Raw genomic sequence first — 27,292 nt, forward strand, 5'->3', positions numbered from 1 at the left:
AATTATTGAAATTGCGCCGTTTTTGCGATTGATCTCTGGCTGAGCTGCAGTTGCAATCGGCCTGTATCGCTTCTGTTTTATGTTGCTACCATTGCAGGCAGTCGGGATTCAGGGTCAGATTCGATGTCAGACGTTGCCGGCAATCAATCAATCAGAGAAATAGCCAAGTTATCGCAGCAGCACCAGCGTTTTCCACTTTTTCTCCCACTCCCGGGAAAGCCAGGCGAAAGACTTCGTAGGGCCACGACAGATCGAGCCGAGGGATATTTATGACTGCGTCTGACACTACCAGTCACGACGGAGCCAAGCGGAGAACAGCTCCACCAAAAGCTTTGGAAAAGGAAAACAAACTCAAAACTACATGGAAACTTAGGCTAACTCAAGCAAAGGCCCCAAATTAATCCAGCTTGTAGCGCGTTCCTGCAATTGAACTCCAAGCTCAATGGCGATATAGATACAGTAAACCTATTTTTGTAAACTATAATTATCAGAAATAATAAAATACCAAAACAACACGTCAGCACACATCCCGAACTGCATCGTGTTTCACTTGCCCACATCCATGTAAATACCCACATCCACATTCAGTGGCACTCAAAAACATTTAAATGCCTTAGCAGACCACAGCTTCGATCGAAAGTCAATGCCGAATTAAATAAATAAACAAGCCAGGAGACAGAATTCGCGCTGACTAAAAATAACACATCCTCGAATTGGTGTTTTCTTGCAGTTTCACCCCTCGCTGAAATTCCTTGGGGAATTCGATGGAATTATAATGAAAACAGAAAATGGGGCACCGCAGTTGCACTCGCGTGAGGATGAAAAGAAATCAAAGCTGAAAAATTGAAAAACCAGAACGTAGCAAAGGCCCCGGAGAAAGATCCCACAGAAATCTGGGAATAAAGCAAGAAATAAAATGACACTCAACGCTCCACCACACAAAATAAAAAGGAGTGATGAAGAAAAGGGAATCGGGGCCCATAAAATGGCCAATTATGACAAATTTCGATGTGAATGCTGGTGATGCTCGAAAGGCATTTCAAAACGTTTCCACTCCAGAACCTCTCAACGTCATCATTAGCACCCGTAAAACCTCCACCGGCACTTAAGCTTTAAAACCCATTCCCAATTACGACATTCCCATTCCCTCTAGATGTTTGAACTGGAAATTTGGGATACCCTTGAAAAAGTACGACTTTGTAAGAAAGTTCCTGAGTGCCTGAGTTCTAAAAGAAAAAGAAGCAAGGGAATGTTTTATTACACGTTGCTTCCGGTAGCTATAATATAAAATCACTTTTATATTATTTTATAAGAACCGGTTACGTAGCAAACTTATAGATATTATTTAACTTACTTAATATAACTTATTATTTTATACCAATTAGCTCAATTTCAATGAAGCTAACAACTCAGTACTTTATTTGTACTCCTATATATTTTCCATTAATGTTTCATTACCTCATACAAGTAATATGTATATAACTTTATACAATACCTAGAGATCATTTGCTTTCTTTTAAGAATGTAGCCAAAATTATAGCCGCTATAAAGGAGAAGACAATCTGGAAGATCGCTGAAAAGGAGAAGTCAATCCTCCACCAAGCATTTAGCCTAGATTCGGCTCAATTTTTACAAAGTTCAGATTGTGGGTCAAGTAATTTCCGAGTCTTCCGCCTTCTCCAACTCCAACTGCAGTCTTTTTTTTTTGTTTGGAGCTCCTCCTTTTGCCAAACGATCGGCAATTATCCCGGTAACGATTTTCACGACTTTTCCTGATCTTCTTGCAAGTCGCCTGCCATCTATCTCTCCTTCTCTTTCTGTGGAACAAATTTATTTTACCTCAAAAATAACCATTAACAATTTTTCTTTACTAATCTTTGCATCTACTGGCCTGGCCAATAACTCCCCCTCCAGCCCACTCCCCCTGCTCCACTGCCACAGAAATCCGATCAGAGAAAGAGCAAAAAGTTTTCCATTACGAAAAATTGCTTTAGGAAAATGGTTGGCAATGTATAAAAATGTCAAAGATCGCATCGTTCGAATTAATGATCCAGACCGTGGAGAAAGAGAATGGTACACGGAAAACAAAAGGGATCTGTTCAACGCATTTTACAATATATATATACTCGTATATTCTGATTTCTGATTTTTTTAAAACAGATCCCTACATTTTGCGTTTACCTCTTTTCCTCTTGCTAAGCCCATTTAAGCCCATTCCTACAAACAACAAGCTGTGTTATTTTTTCAATGCCAGGATGTATTTGAATAGAACCATATTTCACATCATTCTAGCCTCCCAGCTTCCAACCAGCACAACCTCCTGGGCAAGTAGGCTTAGCCACAACTGCTAGCAGAGCGATTGCTATAAAATCAGAAACCCTTTTAGTAATCCACAATTGTAGTTTAGGTTCTGAAAACTCACCAAGAAAAGTTCCAATGTGGGCCATTTTGCGTGAGTCTCTGGATTTGCTTAGGAAACATAATGCTCTCACTTTGCAACGAGGTTTTTATAGGCGGAGAAGATTAGCTCTGGAACCTTTCTCATTTAAGATTTAGCGCAGCGAATTGACACTTAATATTAAGTGTCAGCAGTAATTATTACTTTGGAAATGTTAATTTTAATTATACTTTTGTATATATTATTTATAGTAAGTTGCTGGTAACTAAGCAATCGGATTGCAAAATAGTGTTGGATATATGATCTACAAAGATATCTGCAAGATATATGACAGCCTTGTATCTTCTCTATGAAAGATACACAAATTTTCCTTGGTGTGCATGGATTGGGAAAGTGGGTGAGGATAGACCTTGGCCACAGTTTGGTAGCTGAGGAGCACTTAATGACGTCATTACAAGCCAGCACAGCACGTGCTCCTCCTCCGGCAAAGGAGAGAAATGGAATAAAAATTCAAATTTGAATTCAAATTTTCAGCTGAGGGGTGTTTGGTGTATCGAGTTCCATGAATATGCAAATTGCTGAGAATCGAGGGCTGGGACTTAGAAGTTGGGATTGTGGTGTTGTCGTGCGTGAATTGTAAATAAATTTATTGCACCCGCAATTTCTCTGTCTTTCGCCTGTTGTTCCTACTTGTTGGTCTACACTTTTGGCTTTAATGGTTTGTTCAAGCGGAATTTGAATAATAGTCACAGTTGCCCCATTGTTTCTATGGGAAAAATCATGCATATGTAATTCACGTCTGGCGAGGGCGCCAAATTATTTGGCAAATGGCAAAATGACAAATGATTTATTAGGCCTGGGGGAAGTGTTTGCATTTGATGGGAACCGGAAGTTCCAAAGTGACGATCCCCAACGAAAATCGATTTAAACGTACTCAAATTAATGAACTTGGCAACTGAAATGTTGGCAATACGAGCAATGGAATCGAATTGGGCAAATATTTGATGGAATCCGAATAATCCGTTTTATTTTCAAAAATAATTATCTTAAATTCACAACTTAATTATCATGTCAATGACCAGTGATTTTAAGTACATGAGAATTACTCGTATTTATTTTCCGCGGAAATGGTTTTCCAGCACAAAAGCAACAATGTGGAATATATCACAATTTGTAGGGAGCACAAGTGCCCTGTTGAAGGCATTCGATTTCGACTCTTGTGGTTCCCGGGAACTGGCCAACTGGATCCTGGTCCCGGTCATGGCCATGGTCATTAGTCCGGGCCCCCGACTCCGAATTCCTCCATCTGGCATTTCAATTACAACAGATCCAGTGCGATCTAGACCTAATTGATTGACTGCGGCGCAAAAAGGTGCCGATAATATTTATGCCACGTACGATTTGGATCCTCTTGCTCCCGCGCTGAGTGCAATTAAAGTGCATCTTGCACCGAGAACAATGAGCAATTTCAAAAAGATTTCCACGCCGGCACTCAGCACGTATCCTACATAAACCACAAGCACCAGCAAGTAGAAGATGATGATGATGATGTGGATGGCGGCGCAGCTGCTCCAGCTCCAGCTCCAGCTTCATCCTCATTTTTCCGAGTTTTTCACTGTTTTCAGAGAAGAAAATTATCTTAAAGGAGAAGAAGTTGAAGGCAGCAAACGGTGAACACGAATTGCTGCAGAGGCGAAGAGAGACTGCGGTGCAAGTAACAAGTGCAACGTGGCACATTTTCGAAAGCTCCTCCGCCACTCACGATTTTCACCCCAGGAAAAGCCAGCAGGCAACATATATTTTCCCATTCCCTCTGCTCGTCGGGACAACTGGGGGTCTGCTTTTTTTCGACGGCGTTTGTGACTGGCAAAAGTAACGAATTTTCTAGCCCATAAACCCAACGATCAACAGGCCAGAACTACAAAACCATTAAACTAGGAGGCTTGTCAATGTGTATTTAAATACAACTTGCAGGAAAAATAATAAAATATTCAAATGGCCAGAAGTCAAGATTATATTAGCCAATAAAATACTTACTTTTATAAGTTTGAGGTGCAAAAGGAAGGCATCTTAATGGAAAGACGGAGTTGTAGTAAAACTGCCAAATAGTTTTTTTCTAAACGAGATCACTGAGTAAAGGATACCACTCTAGTCGCTACCCTTTCTCCGCTCACTTCAACATGATTTTCTGTGCTTCTTTTAATGGAGGATTATCCAGCAAAACAGTTGCAACAGTTGCATCCATCAACTGGAGAGCGGTGCTTTCCGCTGGTGAGGTGGTGGCCCTAACTTGATTTCTTTTTTCCTGCATTTTTTTTTCATATATTTTTTGCTGGCTGTAGTTGTCAACACAAAAGTTTGCCGACCAAGGAGTCTGGCGGGATAAAAAAGCAGAAGAAATCGCAGCAGGCGGCGCCAGTTGAATGAACTCCCCGGAAAAGCTGAAAAATGGTTCAGTTTCGTTGGTTTCGTTGGTCTTGTTGCATGTTCTTGTTGTATTTTTGCGGCCAGGTAATGATGATTTTGCCAACGCAACGCAACGCAGCAACTTCCCCGTGAAAGGAAACGAGGCCAGACACAAATGCTGGGGCAACATCAGACACCGAGGGGGAATGGAGCACAAAGCACTGCGAGCGGCAGGAAACGGGCCACAATAGGACAGCACACGGGATGTGACGCCTGCACTGGGAGAAATGTGTTGACTGAACTCAAAACCTGGTTAGGTGTTAGGCGTTTTATGCACTGTTTTGTGCAGAGTGCACTTTCAAATGCACCGCCACTGGGAGATGGGAAATGGGAGGGATCGGCATCGTGCGACGCAAGAGAAGGAGGAGCACCAGCAACTGGAACAGGAACTGCCCTAATCCCACAATCGATGGATAGTGAGAGGCTGAAAACCTCCAACTCCTCCAACTCCATCTAGGAATCGATCGATCGGGAAGTGCGGGGAGCTACAGAGATCATCTGGAAACTATATGCATCCCAACGACCAACTGCATCCAGCGGATGCATCTGCAGCAGAAGCTGCCGCGGGGAACGATTTGATCACATGGCGGCTAGCATTTGGTAGCATCTCCATTGGAGCACCATTCCTAGTTCTGCTCCGCCTGCCCAGCCCAGCCCTCTTCCACTTGCAAGTCAATGGCGTGTAAAATAGCTGCGGGCATTCTCCGGACACTTGGACATTCGGACAGCGAACGGAGCTCTTGGACACGCGGATGGACTGGCGAAGAAACCAGACGAGACGGCTGCTGGCTTTTGCATATGCACTTCAATCAGAGATGACCGCTGGGATTTCATTTCAATATGGTTAAATAAATGCTTTTTAGGTTCATTCTATAAAATGATAATATCGGATTGGGAATGGTAGAATCATTATAAAGTCTCAAGGAACTGGCATAGAATGGGTCTCCTAATCAGGATATCTTCTTATAGAGCATATGGATATCTAATCCAATAATGCAGGTAGCAAACTGATATATAATAAATCGAAGAATAATCAAATAAGTACTCAGTATGGGGCGAAGCTCCTTCATGGCCACTCCAAATCCCAGCTCATCTCTGGCAGCTGGGCATCTGGCGGGGATGGGCATCTGTGGAGTTGGGAGTAAGTGAGCGGCAGCAATTGAGTTGATCGAGAGGCGCTGCAAGTTGCAGTTGCATGTGGCTGAAATTCAGAAGTTAAGCAGACGCGAAATGCAGCTGCTGTTCGATCGCCGGATCGCGATGATCATGATTATGGCGATGATAATTATGGCGTTGTTATGGGCGCTGTTGCCCGTGGTTGTTGTTGCCACTTGTGCTGGATGTAGCTGTGCTAAAATTTAATAAGTGCTGAAATAATCAGCGCTGGCTCTATGCAAACTTGTTGCACTCATTATGTGCTTTTCGTTATTTCGCTATTGTTGTACTTGTAGTTCTTGTTGGCCAAGTCAATGAACTTGGTAGTGCTCGTTGTGGCTCGGCTCGGCTCCGTTTGTGCAATGTGTGTAATTCAAAGCGAAATTATAATGTTGAAAAAATTGTGGCCAGCGAAAAACGAGTTGTTCAGTGCCCCTTTTCACAAGCTACTACTCCAATGACCCCACTTCCTAAGCCCCCCGCTCCTCGTCCCTCCTAATAATCTCTTGCGAAGTGTATTACTGGTGTCATTATATTCTATTCACTAAACGAAAGCGCTGTAAATTTCAATAAAATTTGCTGTGTTATATTACAATTATTATTTAATTATAACATATAAATTCAGCATTGCAATTTGTACATTGTAGATATTAGAGTTCTATCAAAAGATGGATGTGACCTTTCGAATATTGTTGTATTTTCAATAAAATTTGCTGTATTATATTGCAATTATTATTTAATTGTAACATGTAAATTCAGCATTGTATTTTGTACATTGTAGATATTAGAGTTCTATCAAAAGATGGAGGTGACCTTTCGAATATTTTTGTAAATTTCAATAAAATTTGCTATATTATATTATAATTATTATTTAACTATAACATATAAATTCAACATTGCAATTTATACATTGTAGATATTAGAGTTATATCAAAAGATGGAATATTAAATCATACCTACCTAACTCACTTTTACTTTGTAAATTGTATGATATACTGATGTGTGAGGGTATTCTAAATGTTGTAGTTTTAAAAGCTGAAGGCATAAAGTAATTTTTATGACACATGGAAAAGTCTCGTTGTCGCCGCATGTTGTTGTTGGCGGTAATTAAATAAAATTATGTTACAGACCTGTCCCCCTTTTTCTGGAAAAAGAAGCCGCCCCAAGATGAAGAGTGAGTTGACAAACGCTGACACGCGAGAAAAGGGGAAAAAACACGCAAGCGAATCTGGCAAACATACTTGTGTAAAAATAGTTCCAAATGCAAAATGACATTTGACTAGGGAAAGCAGGGGAACTATTGAATGTCATGCACTTGACGTCATCTGGCCAATTGAATGGGTCATAATTTAATTGGCACTATCTGCTAAATGGGAAACAAATCTTAAAAGGCCAACATACACAATGCTCTAATCTTCGTTGATTATGGGTGTATTAATTAAATCATATGTTTCGACCTATTCTGAACCCTAATATAAGAAACAAGACAAAGGTTCGCTTTCAAGTTCTAATGCTGCTAACTCACTGCAAGATCGAACCTTACAACTTCGCTATCTGCCCACTTCAATCAGCCTTTATTTTACGTTTTCCCCACAAACAAATATTCCTACCACAATTGAAAAATCATCGCGGTGGAGAAGTGGCCGAAGAAAAATATCGAAACAAATTGGTTGAGCATTAGAAACACATAAAACTTCATTAAGCTCGTATTCTACTTTTCCAACTACCCACAAAGATAATAACGAACTGTGCGCAAGTGCAGCTTTTACAATTAACTCGAAAGACCATAACACAAAGATACGAGGCCGCCAGATACAGATACAGATAGAGAGATGAACAAAAGACAAACTGCAGGAACAGCAACACAATCTATGATGAAATGACGAGGGTATGGCCCCCAACCTGGATGAGCACTGAAAAAAATACACAGTACAGAAAGCAATTAAAGAAGTTTGGTATTAAATACTATACTGTCTGAATTTATAATGTAATCTTTATAATCCAAAGATGATCATGGTGGATACCTATTTATCTTTCTCCGTCTTACTCTTTATCACTCCAAAACTTAGCCCAATAAATATATACTCAAAATAGTATTCATAAATATGAATTGTTTGTTTTTTGCAAAAGTTCAACAAATATTAATATTACTAATTATTTTAAACAAAAGTTTCAAATACTTCGCAGATAATCATTTGCATTTGCATTAATAGACTTAGTATGATTATATGCGCAGCAACGGAAGAGATTTGAGTCTTAACCATTTTATTTGCAATTGAACGGTTTCTAATAATATTTTCTCACTGTGCACAGAGCAACAGTTGCGCCGCTTGAGAACATCCGTTTGCTGAAGTCCAGGGACGGCTTTTATTATTATCATTGTTCTGCCACGACTCGTTCTTTGGGCCATACTGGCTGATGATGCCTGTGCTGCACTCTAAGTCGACCAAACGAAAAAACAAACTTAAGTGAATTGCAATCATAGGAGCTCATTCAGCAGCATAACCAACATAAAAACCGGAGGCAACCGACATAGAAAGCTATAAAAAAGCAACTAAAAAATAACTGGGGAAATGAAGTACAGTGATGGCTCGTAAAATAAATATGTTCTTTTATTTTATATCGATATTCTAAGGAGCTTGGAAAAGTGATTCAGAAGAAACTAATCCAAAGATATACAAAGGTTACCAAACCCGATTTTATGCATGGAAAAATGAATTTAATTAACTATCTAGCTCGCGGTCATATAATATAAAAACTAAACTCTATGGTAACTTAAATTTGCGAACTATTTTGAACGATTTGCTAAGCACAAAATTCAAATGCGCTATTAAGTGAACAAGTATATAGGGATCCAAATTTCAGATATATTAGGTTCATAATAAAATATACGATCGTTGTGCACTAAATGCCAGTGATCACTGCACTTGCAACAGTGGGTACGCAGCTCTGGTTGCCTGAGGGTTTTACGCTCGTCATCGACCCACTCCTAGGTGACTCCAGTCCCCCCAAATCCCGAGTGTGTTACCAAACACAGTTTTTCAACTTTATGGCCGGGGGGAATGAAATTTGATTCTCGGAAGAGTTCATTTGCAGCGACTAGAATTGAAAATGGCTTGTCTGCGCTTGGCTCAAATCCGGGTAACTTAATTAAAGTGCCCGAGCCAGGGTTGCCGCGCACTGCAACTGCACTTCGCAGGGTTGCCAGGGCAAATAACAAATTACGAAAACATTACTGCCAGCCATTTACAGAGCTACAACATTTGGTAATGGCAATGGGCGTGCTCCCAGGGGGGCGTGTTCCCCGATATTGGCCAGGCTGTAAATTCTCTCTTGCCAAACATTTTTCACCGCCCTGCTCAGTCAGTTCCTCCTTCATTACTTCCCGTCTCGCACTGTTGTTCTTATGGCTATTGTTGCTACTCCCCCCGAAATCGAAATCGACATCGACATTGCATCCCCGTGGGAGCTCACAGGCGCCCGAAACTGCAATCACACCTGGGGGAAGAGGATTAGCAAGAATGGATATATTTCATATATGCTGTGAGTGAAAATAAATGATCATTTCTAAAAATGATGATAAATTAATGCTAAAATAATTTGAAAATGAAATCACCAGTTTATTATTTGGTGAAAATCACCATAGACCAGAGGTGCCATATAAAAGATCAAGCAAGCTGTAACTCCCAAAACTCCCGATCCTCCTCATAGAATCCACCTATTTAGGGACTTCGGCTACAAATAGTAAGGTTGTTCTTATCAAAAAAAAAAAAAACAAACTGCTTTCCTACAAATTTGATTGATTTGATTAAAGTCGGGACTTTTCGGGACTTTTAAAAGTCAGCACGACACTATTTCAATGGACGCGACTGTTTTTTGGCCTTGCATGTGTAGGCAAAAAGTGTAATAGAGATGGCATCACGTTAACCCGATCTGCGAAAGAGATGGCTGCAGTGGCAGTAAACAACAAATAACAAACAACAACGGCAGAAACAATAACAAAGCGCAAATTGTTTGCTTTTGTTGCCGACGAGGATAAATGCATTGATTTCTGACAGTCGACAGTCGGCGGCATTCGCTTTTTTCGTGCCCACAGAAGCGTGAAGCAAATCGGAGCGAGGAAGCCCTTTGGGGTGATATCCCCTTTTCAGCCGTACTGCCCTCCCCTCTCCCCCCCGCAACAATCACCCAATTGGCTATTTTAATATTTCCTTTCCACAGCGCAAAAACAGCATTAATGTAATAATTGAAGGGCTTTTGGCGCAAGTGCTTGAAATAATTTCCTTATTCTATTGTAAAATAAATAGTATATATTTACGTACTTTTTTACTTACTAGAATGTGATAGCTTACACAGTATTCTCGTATTTATCATGAACACCCCGCCTAATAATATTTTTTTGACTCGCTATTAACTCCTTGAAAATTTATTAAAGTAATAACAAACACTCATCTACATCCTAAACAAGATAGAATGCTATAGTCGAGTTCCCCGACTATCAGATACCCGTTAAAAATTGTTAAAAGTGTGGGCGTAAGAGTTTTGTGTCGGTTTGTGGGCGTTAGAGTTGGCGTTGCAAAAAGTTTTTTTGGGAAATCTATAAAAATTTACAAGATATATAAAAAAGTGAAAGTGCATGTTACATACTTTTCAACGAACCTAGTATACCCTTTTACTCTACGAGTAACGGGTATAAAAATGTGCTAACCAAAATCATAGACCGAATCAAAAAAATCAAAACCGAAGCTTTTACCTGATAATCCAAAGATTTTTAGTGGCAGCTCTTCTTCAAGCTGAAGCAACTTAGCAAAATAAATACTTGCACACTCTTTAATATATACTCTGTTTAACCAGACTGAAAAGTGCAAATACATATAAAATTAAATATCTTCTCGTTGGTGAGTAATTAAAAAACGTTAATACAATCGGGCGAATGTGCAATGCTTTTGGCCGACAACCCCAATTTTGTCTGCACCTTTGCATTAAATTTCGCTGACGACCGCAGTGGGCTTTGCGTTTTACGTTTGAAAGGATTACTTGGGCTCTTCGCCGGGCGCATAAAAAACAGAGGGCTTAGCCATCCGGCTGGTCAGCGCCCGCTTCTCAGTGGGTGGTGGGTGGTGGGTGGTGAGTGGTTAGCCCTGATTTGCACTCGGGGTGGCTAAACCACCCCTTGCGCCAGCCTAGCCGCCCACTCCGCCACCCACTTCATGCAAATGGCCAAACATTAGGGCGACACTTGAGTTGTGTCCACCAGCAGCAAAGGACACGATTTAAGTTAACTGCTTGAAAAGTGTATATAACATAACACAGTATATAACATTCTTTAATAAGGAAAACTGAAAAAAACATAAAAAATATTAAGTAAAGCAAGATTAGATTAAGTTAAGTAAGTAAGATGTAAAATACAAACCACCCTTACAGCCAAGTCATATATTAACATTTGAAAAAGCTTTAAAAATGTTGATATTCCCATATTATTTTTGTTAATTTAAGTCTTTATTTTTCGGTTGCTTTCTGCGTTATCAGTGTGAACTATTGTGCTGACCTCGTCTGTTCCAGCTGCATGTGAAGGACGCGCCACCCCAAATCCGGCGAATGCAAATGCAAACAATGGCCAAGGCTGCGACGGAAGAACAAGTCACGTGCTGCCCGCTCCCAAAGTGCCAAGTCCGAGTTCTGGTGCTCCGTACTCCTAATAAGCGGCAAATAATTGGCAGACGAACTTGAGACTACCCCAATGGCATGGGGCACGGATTGCCAGTGGCAACTGCAATTGCCACTAAAAATCGATACCAACCACCACACAGCCACTGCCACAGCCACCCTGCAGGTTGTCGATCCTTGCTGGAATGTTTGCTTGTCCGTCCGTTTGTCTGCCTGTCCTGGCCACCAGCCTTCCAGTCGCCAGGGGAAAACCAGAGAGAGATACTTCCACTGCATTGCCTTAAAGTACAGGTGAGCCATTTGATTAAAGTGTTCCTGCCCGAAATGATTAAAGCTACGTAATTCACTTCTTGGTGAGCGCACTCGATATGGCGGGACATTTCCACCTCAAATGAATGGCAATTAGAATTTCCGGCCATAAACTCTGGCAAGAACTGGAAAGCCTGAAAAGCGTTAGCCCAGAACCCACGTCAACTGACCAAATTCGAGTGTCAAGCCCAGGCTACGAAAGCTGCGAACAGGGGCGGATTCAAGGGCGACATTTAATCAGTTCCTCAATTCTTCTGCACAAGTAAAGCCAATGTGCTCTGGTATAAATGGCTAAATGGTAGCCCTATATACGTACTACCAAATTTCCACTTTGAAAATAGTTCAATTGAATTAAAAAGAAAAAGTTGAAATGACGGACTTGAATAACACCTGTATTTATTCAAAATTTGAGTTGCAGATTTGTTGTAGATTTCCAGTCACTTTCGAGTTACTCAGAGTCGAGTTCCGCACTTGCCGCGTAAGTTATACTTTGAATATATTGTGTGGCATTATTAGAATCCGCTCCTGGATACACGATCATTACGGCCTTAGTAGTTGCATTCTGCCGCCCTGCTCAATGAACCAACAACCAAGCCGCTGGCTGCAGTGCGCCCGACTTGGCCACCAGCAACAATTAATATGGCCAGCGATGCGAATCTAATAATGTGACTACAATGACGACAATAGACCCGCTTCCCGACCAAAGAGCTCGGCGTTATGTAAGCCGGGCTGGGCAGCTGCAAAGTGTGATGTGTGGCCGGTTCTAGCGATACATCATTCTGATATATACGAGTGTGTCCCGAGGTGTGGACTGTATGGGTATATCTGTATGGCGACTACTTTTAGGTGCGCCATAAATTAACACTAGCTCTGCCCGGTCGAAGGTAGTGGGCCATTCGAGGATAGTGGCCCAGTGGGCGGTAGCTGGGCTCATAAACACACACACAGTGCACAGGGAAAACAATTAACCATTGCGTGTCGCTCGTGTCCAGAGGCGCTGCATCGAGATCCATGGAACAAGGAGCAAGGAACATGGTCACTGGTGGTGGTCAAGGTGCGTGAGATGGCCGGTGGCTGATAACCAGCTGCGGAATCGGCAGTGGCTACAAATGAGCGATCGTTTATCTCAATGGGCTAACATGATCGCACAAATGTTTTGCTCTCATTGGGGTGGATATGGTTTTATGGCTCTTAAAGTAATTGTATCTGATTTCGATATTGCCAGAACATCGGGCAATAAACACTGTTTGGTGTTTTCAATGGTATCATTAGCTCCGAAATACTTGTGGTGATTTGTTTCCAATTTGTTATTCACTTTGAAAGATATTAAACTATTTTATGCAGTATGTTGACTTTGCATTTGTTCAGCGATACTTTGAGTACTGAATTTAAGACCCATTTGCAGTACATTCTTATACATCTGCCCAATGTTTTTCACTTGCGCATGGCCAATAAATCTTGAGTGGTAATCTACTCCAGATCTATGTACTCCAGTTTGCTTATCTGCACCATAACTCTCACCCTCACTCTAATACTGCCCAAATCCAATAAATCGTCAAAACAAAAGTGCAGCTAAGCTACAAAAGCAGTTAAGTGCGAGAAACATGCATAAAATCAATGGACTTGATGCCGAGTTCGGAATCAAAATATACAAATAAGGGAGATTCCAAATGGTGGGAAGATGTGCCATAGCACGGACCAACATCGAAACCGAAATCCCGAAAACATCGAGGCGAAATCCGAGCCCGAGTTCAGAGCGGTTCCACTCCCAGGAGCGCGCATTCCCAGGCGATGATAATCGAAGGGACCAAAGGCACTAAGGGTGGTTACGCCATGGAAAAGTAACCCTCCAGTGGCAACTGTAAAACTGCAATTGCAGTTCAGCAACCCCCGATGCGGAATCCAAGCCCCCGGACAATGGCCCATCCTTTCCTCCTTTATCCCCTTGGCTGCTCGATGGTGGCGCATTCGCAATGACAAACAAACAACAATAAAAATTCGATATCGAGGCGATCGATCTATAGGCAGTTGCCAGCGCACACGCAATATCTTTTGCGTGAAATTTCAGACAAAGCGGCGACGAACTTGGAAAGGAGGTTTCTCTGGAGGTAGCTATGTACATATGTATTCATGGTGCTCCCTAGATCGGGACAGTGGTGGCAGCTGCGCAGGCGCCGCGATTCCAGCAGGGTCGTCATCAGATTCACTGCGGACTCCGGTTTTGGTGGTGGGTTCCCAAACTGAGAGCCTCGAAAGCCGGGCTGGGTACAGTAGCGCACTCCTCTAATCATGGAGTTTATGCGCGGTGCGTGATGGTGATTATATCTGATCAAGTATTCGTTGTAAAAAGTAAGGAATGTAAATATAGGAATGAGAATGCTGCAGTAAAATGGCACCATTCTGTTTGGTTTCCAAATCACAGTTTGTATGAAACCTTATCCCAATTTATGAACGCATAAACGGCTAAGCATGTCCTCATCACTTGGATTCGACCATTTGTCACTGTCTCAAATATGGCTCTAACTGTTTTCCATCCTAAAAAGGGGTGACATGCGTCGATTGTCCAATTTGTTACGCCATCAAACCGTCGCCGGGACCTGGACATGGACCTGGACTCCTCTGGCAAACACGCATTTCGTGGACCAAGTCCACGTTCACGTCCAGGTCTTTTAGCTGGTAATTGGCTTGTCATTATAGCAAACGCAAGGCACAGCCAAGTGCAATGAACTTTGGTTGGAAAAGACGAATAGAGAGCGATTGGGTTTGTTGATTTACAGAAGGAGGGAAGGATCAGCTGCCTTCTGATCCTGGCACGTTCTACAAGGAGCCTCAACCCTCCCTTCTCAGACTTCGCACCTTTTCCCTTCACCTAATTTATGGCCCACAAAACAGAAACCTTTCTTCCTGGCTTTACATTTCTTTATTTCCGAAATCCCAGCCGTAATTAAATGAGCAAGGACCTGGATCTCACACCCAAAGGAACATATCTAGTTAGCTTCAACTTTTCCCATGCCTACATTAAAGTTCAGGAAAAGATTTATGGGAAAACCAATTGAAGTGACAAGAACTTCGCTATCTCAAATTGGGGCTCTGAAAACCATTTCCATACCGAACAGTTGCCCCGTATTGTATGAGGGTGCGCTTCTATTCTTTTGTTGTCCAGAAATTACTAAATGTCACCAAGAAAGAGGGGATTCGTATATACAGCTCTCTAGACATGGATGCCATTTAACGACACACCAAAAGCACAAAGCACAGATCTCAATGATTCAATGATACTTTATCGCCAAACGTAATCCACTTGAGAAGGGGAATCATGAAGTGACATTACATATAATATCGGATGGAATGGGTGGAGTTGCCCGGTCAAATGATGAGGGCTATATTTTTCAAGGGAATGTTTCAATCAGTGCAGCAGTTTATGGAAACCTATATTGGTATATGACGTGATTGAATATTGATTTCAAAGGGTTAACTCAACGGCTTCGCTGTGTTAATTGCAGTGTTACAATGTAAAATATATGGAGAAGCCGAATCAATATAACACTTTTTGACCTCTATTTCTCGAGTTATACGTACTAAAAAATAAATACCAATGCTCTTGTTTAAATAAAATATTTAATATCAGTTCCTCTAGCATATGTGCATATTACATTCTATACATTTTAGGCCCGATTTTTGTAGGTCTACCCGCATTCTCCTGATTCGGCTTACAAATCTTAATAGAATTAACCACGGGGCCACAGAAATCTGTGTACACATTATTAACTTGGGGCAATTGTTGCTATTGGAAAATAATTTTTCTCTATTAAATTTTCATCGAATTGAGCTCAATTTAGCGATGCAACCGAGCCAAGCCCAATCGAACTCTGGTTTTTAATTTACTTGATCACACTTATTGTTATTTAATCCTTCTTTCAGGCCGCTATGCGCATCCTGGACAGATGTTTGTTCAGTTCCAGCGGTCCTAAATGCCTTGTTCGCGGGATTAGAGCTAGGGAAAAAACCAGGGGGTGGTGTTCGGGGGCGAGCATGTGTGCTGATTTTTGCACTATGGTGGGTCCTAAGCCGTATTAATTTTCAATAAGTGCATTGAGGTCTGTGAATCATTTGATGAATGGATATAAATGGCGCAGCGGGTTAATCCTGCACGATGATAAGGGGGAGATGCAGCCGCTCCTGCAGATCCACTTTCCCAGCACGTTCCACAATGGTAGAGCGACGTGACACGGCAAAAGTAACCACGAATTTGTTCATCCTTAAGTTTGATAAGCTTTCACAGACCATTAATAAGTGAATTGTCTTATTTGTGGGAAAAATAGTTGTGTCCCTTATAGCATTCAATATTTTCCCATCTATCATTAAAAGGTCAAGAAATTGGGGAAGAAGTTATGCGATTATTATTGTTAATGATTATTATCATAGTAATTTTTATAATTTAAATGAAAAGAACCTAATATATATACGCATTATTTGGAAATATACTAAGTAGATTCAAATAAAAAAGAGAGGGATACATTCCTGAACAGAAACTGCCTGAAAGTATGTTATAGATGTGTAAAAACTGCGTTATCCAATACACCAACCGTTTAAATCGGTTACAACCGGTTACAACGTAATTATCGCGAAAGTACGTTATTATGAAATAGCGATGCGGGAAATTCAAAGGGTTCGATTATTTTCCTTAATGGATGTACAATTAATCAATTATATATAGTCAAGTTATCTATTTAAAAATGAACAAGACGCTTTCTTACAAAACCACAGAAATCATTCCGGAAAATGATCACAAATGCAATGGAATAAAAGTATATATAAAGATTTTAATATTATCTTAATTTGTTACTACGTATTTTATCCTTGTCATTTTTCTAAGTTAAATTGCGATTTCAAAGAAGATGTGTTATTATTTATTTTCTATTTGAATATCATTATAAAATATGAATGTGTAACAAATATAAGGAAGCGCTTCCGACGCTATAAAGTATATCTATTCTTGGCAAGAGTCCCTAGCCGAGTTGATAAGGCCATATGGTAGGAATTTGGAGATCTCGAAACTACGAAGGCTAGAATGATTTAGCATGCAGTTCCATATGGAATACATTGACTAAAATGCGTGGGGTTAAACGTTATCTGCAATTAATCTTCGTCGGGTCGTGATCTGTATTTATACTGGATTTATTTATATTACTCACGCTCTTACCTTTTCGAAGTTCGTGCAATTTAGCTTAGTGAACTGAACTAAACTTTGGCTGATGCAATGCCCTGTAAAATTTCATCGTCGGAAAAAAGCACAAAAAAGTGGAAAAACGGTTGAGAACATCCAACTCCAGAACGTTTTTCCCACTCAGTTTGTTTGACTTGTAAGTTGGCTTGTTGTTTTTGCCAAGTTTTGCGTCACACTTGGTTTGTACAACATGGTTTGCTAATGTGTGTTGATTTTGGAGTCTGGCACGGGGTGTCCATAAAGGGGAAACTGGGGTTCTCCGCAACTGAAGCGGATCTTTTCGTACTATTGATTGATATTCCCTTGGCTTCGGCTGACCACTGCGTCTCATTAATCATGTATCAAAAATCAACTACAGCCATTCTGCCGTAATTTGCTGGCAATAAAATGAAGAGAAGTAGTTGTTGATGTACAGATCCGGATTCTTTTATAGTTTTTATGTTCAACTATTAGGGTTATAACCCATAAAGCCCTTTAAATTTTGGTCAAACATTTTGTAATTTGTGCTATTTTGTATTTTCATCCACAGTGTCCCTATTTAAGTCCTCGACTATCAGTTACCCGTTACTCAGGTGGTAGGAGTGCAAGGGAAGAGTTAGCGATAGTGGCCAAAATATTTTTTGATTTGTATATGAAACCTAAATTTGTATTGCCCCCTTTATCTGGGCTTTGTGAGTTAGTTGCAGTATTCACTCAACTTCTCATTGGGTTTCTTCGGTTTGTCGAGAACAGAACAATAATGTTCCCATTGAATAATACCCTGGTAATGAACTTCCAAAGCCCTTTCGATATTCCCTTGTAACCCGGAGAGACGAACCCCAAGTTCTATTTTACATGCAATCTTTAGTTGCCAGCGCCAGAGTCTGGACTGATGAATTATGAATATGCCCGTTGCCGGCTCGTGACTCAAACAGGTGCAAAGTCAAGCTGGGAGCACGCCAGGCAGGTGGAGACCAGACTCCAGACGAGCCCCTCCCCCAGAAGCATTTCGCTGCCCCCTTTTACCTACTGGCATTGGCATTTCAGTGTTTCCTACACGGCAAAAATTGCTTAATTTATTCAGCAGTTTTCGTGTGACTTGAGCGAGCTGAAACAATAAATCCAGCTAAATGCATAAAAAATAAGTGTAAATAAAAAAGCATTACCCAAAATGAAAGGTAACTGGTTCTGGAGGGAGGCAAACAAACAGCAAATCTATATATGAACGTACACGAGATTCCGATTCCGATTTGAAAGTTTCTTTACTAAAGTTGAACTGAGGCCAGGCGGATGTTGTGGTCATGCAAAGAATATGCCTACATATGCATAAGCTGTGATTTAATCAGGGTGATTAGCAAGGGATTTTAGTATTCCGATTCATGCTGGACCAACGTCCATAGAGATAGATACAGACCCTCCCCTACAATTAGCCCCAGTCCGACCTCATCGCGATGATATAATGTATTAGCATCGGGGCTCATTGTGCCGCAAATATCACCGATCATTGGGTATTTTGTTGGTTCTCCGTTTGATTTACGTGCGGAAATGTTGGGAGACAGCTCAAGGAAATTACTCCATGTAAATGTCACTCCGTGTCGAACTGAATGGTCGCTAAAATAATCTAAAGAGGGCTGCATTAACATCTAAATGACCTTTCCGGTGAATGGAAGTTCTCGGTTTCCTACAAACGATCTTTCAAGGTTTCCAGCTCAGCTCGAAGGCACGAATATGAGTGATCTCAATGGCATTCGGTAGAATAAACGACATATTCTAATTGTTTGTGGACGCGATTCTAAGCCAACCTGTAGATCTTTTGAAAATAGTTCGTGCCGTTCCGTTTTTGATCTCTTTAAAGTATGAAAGAAGCGAAAATTTGAATTTGAATGTGCGATCTTGACTTAAAAAGAAGTAAGCCACTAAGTCTTAATTATTTTGTGATCAGGTATTTACCCCTTGCGATTCACTCTTTAAATATGGCAAAATGATTTAAATATCACAAAGGGGTTTTATTCAGTTTTGAGTCTTTCAACCTTAGTACAAATTATAACATCTATACATAATATATTACAGAGACGGTTAGACGAACTTAGGGATACGAGTAGCAATCGAATATGGCAAGGCTCTTTCTCTCCTTTGTATTCACTTGTTTCCTTATCTAAGCAGCGCCAGCAGGAGAACACCCATCAGACTCCAGCTGACAGCTCCACTAGCACCACTAGCACCACTTGTCCTGGCTTCCGCCGGCAACTGAGCCATGGCCACCAGCTGCTGCTCATCATCCAGCTGGGGTCTGTAGCTCCAATCGATGGTGTTGGTCTTACAGAGCTGGGCAAACACTCGCGCCGAGATCTTGGGCGTCCTGGTTCGCTGCGGGGAGTTGAAGTCCACATGGTAGAGGCCGAATTTCTCCGAGAAGCCGGCCTTCCACTCATAGCTGTCCATCAGACTCCAGGCGATATAGCCACTGATATTCGCGCCATCCTCCATGGCATCCAGCACCGCCGAGAGATAGAGATTGTAGTAGTCCACACGGGCATAGTCCTCCAGACCACCACGATCACTAACTCCGTTCTCCGTGACGATTATCTCGGGTGCATTGTACTCCCGGTGTATCCACATCAGCAGATTGTACATTCCCTTGGGATAGACCTGCAGGAACAGAGAGGAGAAGGGGAACAGGTCCCGGTCAATGAAGTTCATTCACCTGTGCGCCACCTGGGCGAAAGTCACCCTCTTTTTGATTCCTCGCTAACTAGTTTACTCGGCAAACCATAACTCAAACTCTAAGTGGGGATAAGTCAACCCTCGAGTTACCCCAAGCTCTCCACCAAGTTAATTACACCACCTCATCCTGGACGTGGGGGATTTCAATTCCTCATCTCTCGTCTCTAGGGGGTGAGCCACAATCAATTTGGCCGACTAAGCGAGAGATAATTGAAGTCGTGCAGATGAAGGATGAAGGAAATATGGTTCTGGTGTAAAATTGTGGCCGAGACGGGTAGTTTTTCGAACTCCTAATGTAATTATTCTGGGATGCAGAAGAAGCCTTTTAAAGAGCTTGAACCACATAATATAATGTGTACAACATCCACTTTCGAAGCACTTCCTTTGGGAGGGGATACATATACCTGTTGTTTCTATCTTTCGTTATTAATCCGGTTGGACAATCTTAAAGTTTACGTCCCTGTTCTAGCTGTTACCTAAGACTGTAATCTCTAAGCTACTGTCAAACTCACCTTGAGCCAAACGGATCCGGAACCGGGCCAATCGACGCCCTCCTGGCTCTCGACCACGCCCATATCGTGATTGAAGGACGGCACTGGGAACTTGCCGGTATTGTTGTGTCCATTGGAGGTGACCAGGTTGCTGGTGTAGGAATTGATGCCGAAGAAGTCGGAGGTGCCGCGGATGCGATGAATCTCCTCGGTGGTGAACACCGGCAGTCTGGATCGAGCTCCGAAGCCCTGCTCCTTGCTCAGGTTTCTGATGCGCTCGATCATCACCTTGGGATAGTTGCCGTGCTTGGAGAAGATGGGATGACCGAACCAGCCCACATAGAACTGCATGGCTCGCTCGGAGGCCTCGCGATCCTCGGCGGAGTTGGGATCCTTGGGCTCCGGCCAGGACGTATCCAGCGTGATGCCCATGCGTCCACCTTGGCGCGGCTGGAAGAGCTCCCGGTACATGTGCACCACCTCGGCGTGGGCCTTCAGCAGATTGTGACCACACAGATAGGCGGGAATGCCGGGGTAATTGTACGAAGGCGCCATATAATCCACTCCGTAGCCGTGCTCACACACATGCCACGGCTCGTTGACGGTGGTCCAGATCTTCACCCGATCCCCGTACATTTCCAGCACCAGGCGGGCATAGTCCTTGAACAGCGGGATTATCTCCGGATTGGTCCAACCACCCAGCTCCTGCAGCTTTTGCGGCAGCTCCCAGTGGTAGATGGTCACCATCGGAGTGATGTTGTACCGCAGCAGCTCGTCGATCAGGTTGGAGTAGTACTTAATACCGGCTGTACTGACGTGGTTCATGTAGCCACCGGGCATGATTCTGGGCCAGGACAGGGAGAAGCGGTAGGTGCCCACATGCAGCTCCTTGACCATTTGCACATCGCGCTTCCACTGCAGAAATGTATTAGCATTAACATCGAATTTAAATGATATATTCATCAACATTATTGGAATCAAATAAATAATCTATATTCGAGACACTACATAGCCAATGTTCCCCAATCCTTTGGAACTGGAATCAATTTGGAATTGATTTCTTATGTGCTGTTAGAAAATCCCCTTCAGTTAAATGCATCTTAAATCAGTTTGACAGCTGCTGATGCCCGCAGTTAAATTGCAAATGATTCAAATTGACTTAGCAACATTTTGCCGCAGAAAAGAACGAGTCCATTTATCTAATCATATAATGTCAAAACAAGCAGTCCGAATTTGAAAAACCAGCAAGAAGCGAGTAATGCATAATCCGCCTGCTTAGTTGGACTACAAAATCTAATCGAAACTAGTCAACCTAATTTAATAATTGATACGAGTACAGACAATTCAAAGCCATAATATTAATGTCCGCTGGCCATTTAAATTGAAATGTGAGCAGATAAATAAGCCTGCTAATGGACACGTTAAGTGTCGGAAAATAAGACTGCTGCATTCTGACTTGTTTACTGCGGATTGACTCGGTTTTTCTTTGAAACGATGCCAAGAATGCCAGGCCAAATTTCCGAAAAGCCGAAAATGGGATTGGAAAACCAGTTGGTCGGTCACATTCGCGACACATTCCACGCCCAATGGTCATTGTCACTACTTGGCCCGGAGCTCTGACTTTGGCTTTGGCTTTGGATTTGGATTTGGCTCGCTCTATTGCTAATTATGTGACTTTGAATTGAAAAACAATTTAAATCGCGATCGCCGCGCATTGCATATGAAAGGAAGGGGGCGTTTAAGCTGTCTGTCCAACCATTTAATCCATTTTTCAAATCGCCTGCCGCCGCTGACAACAATAAAAGCGGAGAGGCCAACAAAGCCAAACAAATAACTTTAAAAACTATGACACCTGATGCAAATGCACAGTTGGCACCTGTAGCAGAATCGGTAAGTCTATTGATTGGCATTAGCGGCGAATTGTGACAGTATTAACCAATTCTCCACCTCAACATGATAAATTGATAATTCACTGCAACTATGTTGCAACTATTTCAATGCGAATAGGCGGTTATTTCATTTTTATTGGGTGAATCTTGCGGGTACATCGAGATTTGAATGTAATTCCTAGGCTATCGTTAATACAATACATCTCGGGCTTCTATTTAATTGTATCAATTAAGAATACATAAATTAAAATGATTTCTTGATCCGGCTGGAAAATAATTCACTATCACTCAGCTCGAGAAGAGAACAAACATAGAATTTATTTATAGAATTTATAGAATTTTATTTAATTATGTTTGGGATCGCTATGACTTATAAATATAGCAGTTGGATACAAATCAAGGCAAAGTATGGATGCCAAAAATGTGATAGTAAGAGGAATTAGGTAAGAAGTTTTGACCTACATGAATTGGGATTTTATATTGCATGAATATCACACCATAACACATTTTGTTACCCAAATTAACTGGCTTAGTGCACATTAACAGATCTAGGCAATTATAGCCCCCCATATCACAACTAACTTACTTATCTGTTCATATCAGTCCCCTTGGAAATGGGTCGCATGCCAAAGAAGTGAAAAGCCTGATACAAGTATGCAAAGATACTTAGCAGGTCTAACCAGATAGTTGTACAATATTCCTGCTTCTAGAAGCCTACTGCTTTACATTCAGTTTACTCCAGTTCCGTTTCAGGCCCATAAACAAGTTACGCCCTTTAAGTCGGCCTATTGTTGGAAGATCATTAATGCAGCACCGACCGACAGTCATTAATCAATTAGGCGAACAAGTGGCGCAAATGCAATGTGCTGAAAGTCCAGATGGAGACAAGTTTATTATCAGAACACAGTAGTTAATCAAACAAAATTCCGAACAGGTGTCCCCATGCTGCTTATGACTTATGCGGTTTGTGGTCAGAACTATGCAAATTACTTAATGCGATGCAACATTATGCGATTTGCATTGCAAGTCCACGCTCTAGGATGATATAGGGGCCTATTGAATTATGGCTATTGTCCAGAGCTATGTCACTTAAGCATAATTGGCCAATGATCTTGGCTGCGAATTGATTGGGGGCAAAATTGTATTCCATCCAATGAACCGAGAAGGTGTTTGCAGAAGCCAGAGGTATTCAAAGTATACAAAGCTTAACTCCAAACTAGGTGAATGATAAATATTTTAGAAATAGAGACAAAACTAGAGCATTTATATAAGAAGTTTTGGTATGTCCAAGAGATTTAATCACTTAAGTTCCTTACAATTAAGCAGAGAGAGGCTAAGAAAAGTGCTTCTATTTCAAATTTACCCCCACCGCATTGGCTATTAAACACATAGTTATAATTGATTTGCTATGCAAGCTTAAGGAATGCACTGAAGTGATCTGCTGATCTCTTCGGATCACCAAGATCACTGACCACTTCTTTAATCCCATCTGCTCAGATCAGCATCAACAGCACCAGATAATATCGCGTAATTAGCTGTGTAACTAATAGCCATCAGAGTGCATCGATTGCGAGTTGCCTACATATTTTTCAGTCGATTACCTCAGCTAGTCGACTGGAGATCTTGAACTCTTTGCATAACTTCCAATCGAACTGTGATGCCAAACGAACCGACTGATTCTGATTCCGATTCTGATTCAGAATCTGATTCAGAATCCGATTGCGAGACTGAATACTAACATTACCCATTTTGCCCATTAAACAATAGCGACGTGATTGAACTATCCGCTTACCTGATGATAGCTGTCCGCCGAGACATCAGCATTTGATTGATCGGCTATTTTCTCGGGATGAGTGTGGGTGAGGAAGTCCCAGATGGACTCCCCCTTGTCGTCCGCGTTCCAGCCGCCCTCGATCTGGTAAGACGATGATCCGACGCCCCAGAGAAAGTCGTTGGGGAACCGACGGGTTTGGCTCACCGGACTGCCGAGACATCTGCAAAAAGCGTTAATTTGTTAATCGGAGGTTTGGCTAACTCCCAAGTCGAATAGCTAAAATCCCGCATCTCCGCTGCGTACCAAAGCCACTGCTAATCAAGTGACATTCAAAACTGACGAATGTTACGACAATTTTTATTTACTTTTTAATTTTATATGCGTTTTCATGATCTTGGCTAGTCGTTTACAACAATTGCTGTTCGGCTGATCAGGGTCAGGCGAGATTGAACACACGTTGGAGCTTTCTTTGAGCCAAATTCGCTTTTTTGGCAGCTGTTTTTTTTTTTTGCCCCGTCTAGTTGGAACTGAATTTTAAGCATTGAATTTGGCAAGCTTAAATGGCTAAGTAGTGTTTTAGCACAAGTACTAGCTAAAGCTATGTTAAATGCAGGCAAGCTTTATTTGTTATAAATATTATTTTTGATATAGAGCAAAAGTTTTATGAAAACACTTAACCAAGCTGGAAGCTAAGTTAGTTCCAAAAACCTAACCCAAGTGAATTTAGTACTTAAGATAATAGCAAGGTTTGATTTGGAGCATCTGGAAGTTTGAAAAACCCGATTCTTTTCGGTCTTAGGACCTTCGATTTTCTTCTGCTGGCTTAAACTAACACTTACGCGGCAGTGAGCACAAAGAGGGGCAGTATGAATTGCATCATGGTTTCCATATCCTTGTGTATATCCTTGGGCGCGAAACTAGCGTGTTGCAAACGAAAACTTTGAGCAGAAACCGGGAGATTCTTGCCCCAAACTTTTTCGCCGATGGTTGAACTTTTCGCGATTCTTTCGCAGCGCCCACGATTCGCGCGCGCGCTTACTTGTTGAGCGTACAGCGAAACGCTTGTCAATGAGCTGTCGCGCTTTTATGTCCTACCGTTATAAGCGAGCGGCGGAGCGGGCCCGAGTTGTAGACAAGTTCTCGCCGCCGCTCCGGCGCAGCTGGCCATCGAGCTGGGGATCCCCGAGCAGGTGCCCATATTACTCCACTGCTTTCATCTCGGGCTTGCTGTGTTTGATGCTCGGATACTCAGATACTCAGATACTCGGATTCGCGGAAAGCATGCATCTGTATCTGTCATATGGCGAAAGCGTAGGGCTCGCAAATTTTGTAGTTTAGATGTTGGAGAATTAGAACTATAGGGTGTACATTTATTACAATCTACGGGCGGCTTTGCATACATTATACGATAATAAATATTTCAAGTGGGCCGTAAAATTCCCACGAAGGGCACGATCATGGAATTGTTATGGGTTTTATTGCCAGTGGTTGGACTTTTGCTTTTTCGCTCTTAGTTTTAGGAGGCACGTTTCTTACATAAAAGCATCAAACATTTCTTTACCACTTTTCACTATGAACCATAGTCCTATAACAGGGCTTACTTTCAACCTACACTTTTGTACTTTTCTCCCATACAATTATGATACCTACCCGTTTATTTTATTACTTTTAAATGTATTTACTTAAAATTGCAATGAATTGTATGATGCACCTTAAAACTTCTGTGAAATATTTCACAGGTAAGCAAATTTAATTATTCTCTATTGGCCTACAAAGTAAGCTTGCAGTTTGCAGAGCTTGTCTTCTGTTTAAATTCACTACTCAAAACCCAACACAAAATAATGCAGTAGGTGGGAATTCAATTGCACGTCTGATTTCCCCCATTTCTTACTTCAAAGTTTTTAATTAGGTTTCAGAAACTAAAAAGCGAAAACAATGTTGAATTAAGTGCAAGTAACAGCAACCACAATTTTTCTCCGGAAGATTGATAAGGAAAAAAGAGAGAGAGTACTGAAAAAGGTGCGGGGGAAATTCAATTAGATCGGAATGATAAAAGCCATGGAACAGCGAGATAAGATCGTCTTTTGGTTTTGGGGTCGGGTACAGATACCAAGTAAGACTTTGTCAGGGGAGTCGAAAACTAAAAACGGAATGGCATTTATCCAAATAAACCCGTTTTAGCATTGGAAGCGCCAAAAGAACTGAACAATGACTCTTTTTGCCATACAATAGCCTTTATATGGGTAGCTTTCGTATCCGCAAACTCGGTTCATAACTCCACATCCAGTTTTGATATTTTAATCCGGCACATGTGCTAAATGAAAGAGCCTGGTACTGGTTCGAGCTGAAAGTATTCAAACTCAGGGAACATTTAGCAGATACATACGCTCACTCCTTTTTAAAACGTTACGATTCCCAAATCATTACTTACGCCGAAAACTATTCATCCAAAGAATATAGAATATAATAATAGTTAGTTAGTTGGGAGAAGGCATGTTCGAATAAACTGAAGCTAAACAATTAGTGAATCATGAACAAATGAATCTACAGCCCTGATAAACAAGATTAGTATATATTACATTTCGAATCCAGTTTTTATGTTATGTAGATCCTTACGTGCTCAACAAAATCTAAGGTTCCAGCCCCGACAACAGTGGGCCAAGTGGTACTATATATAAGTTCTGACACACGATGTGGGCGTGTCGTCCTCCGTCACAGGTGTTCAACTGCCACTGAACTGAATTGAATCGAATTGAAACGCCCGCCGGCATGATTAATGGTCCCATTTAAAAATACAAATTTACGAACGGAAATGGCAATTGGAACTTTAAAGTGTAGCAGCAAAAAAGTGTTTATATTAGTAACAGTAAGACTGTTTGGAAATATTTAAAAAGCTCGTCAAATATGTCACTTTTATAGCTGCATTAAGACGTCTAAATATTGTCGTTCTGTCGCACTTTAGTTTTAGTGGAGTATGTAAGTAACCTCTAAACCTGTTTAGAATCCATAAACATTTATTATTTTTGATGCTTAACTTTGCATCCGACGCTCACGTGAAAACAATCTCTGGGCCAATTATGAATCACCGGCTGGCATAAAAATCCCCAAGAAACCCATGAAGCTAGCGGCATTTTGTATACGCATCAACGTATTTCGTAAATACTTTTATATATCTAAGGGAAACTACGAAGCCCCTTGAAAACAAGAATATGA

The 27,292-nt window shown here is 41.5% G+C and overlaps 3 protein-coding genes across 3 annotated transcripts; all 3 read right to left on the reverse strand.

Moving 5' to 3' along the window:
* Positions 1-2,236: 2,236 nt before the first annotated feature.
* Positions 2,237-2,465, reverse strand: LOC113563923. The gene is made up of 2 exons (XM_026977427.1): positions 2,423-2,465; positions 2,237-2,362 (listed from the first exon to the last, which is right to left on the reverse strand). The coding sequence occupies exons 1-2, from the start codon at positions 2,445-2,447 to the stop codon at positions 2,289-2,291; spliced, it is 99 nt and encodes a 32-aa protein (XP_026833228.1). The 5' UTR covers positions 2,448-2,465; the 3' UTR covers positions 2,237-2,288.
* A 9,031-nt stretch (positions 2,466-11,496) lies between these two features.
* On the reverse strand, positions 11,497-12,270 carry LOC113563914. Its single transcript, XM_026977274.1, has 2 exons — positions 11,820-12,270; positions 11,497-11,714 (listed from the first exon to the last, which is right to left on the reverse strand). Exons 1-2 carry the CDS (start codon positions 11,984-11,986, stop codon positions 11,555-11,557), a joined length of 327 nt encoding a protein of 108 aa, XP_026833075.1. The 5' UTR covers positions 11,987-12,270; the 3' UTR covers positions 11,497-11,554.
* A 6,913-nt stretch (positions 12,271-19,183) lies between these two features.
* On the reverse strand, positions 19,184-25,174 carry LOC6544016 (myrosinase 1). Its single transcript, XM_001972980.3, has 4 exons — positions 24,919-25,174; positions 24,098-24,299; positions 20,438-21,331; positions 19,184-19,850 (listed from the first exon to the last, which is right to left on the reverse strand). Exons 1-4 carry the CDS (start codon positions 24,966-24,968, stop codon positions 19,353-19,355), a joined length of 1,644 nt encoding a protein of 547 aa, XP_001973016.2. The 5' UTR covers positions 24,969-25,174; the 3' UTR covers positions 19,184-19,352.
* Between the last annotated feature and the right edge of the window lie 2,118 nt (positions 25,175-27,292).

The sequence above is a fragment of the Drosophila erecta genome, unplaced genomic scaffold (assembly GCF_003286155.1).
Source record: "Drosophila erecta strain 14021-0224.00,06,07 unplaced genomic scaffold, DereRS2 tig00000021-arrow-pilon, whole genome shotgun sequence".
In the NCBI taxonomy this organism is placed as follows: Eukaryota; Metazoa; Arthropoda; class Insecta; order Diptera; family Drosophilidae; genus Drosophila; species Drosophila erecta.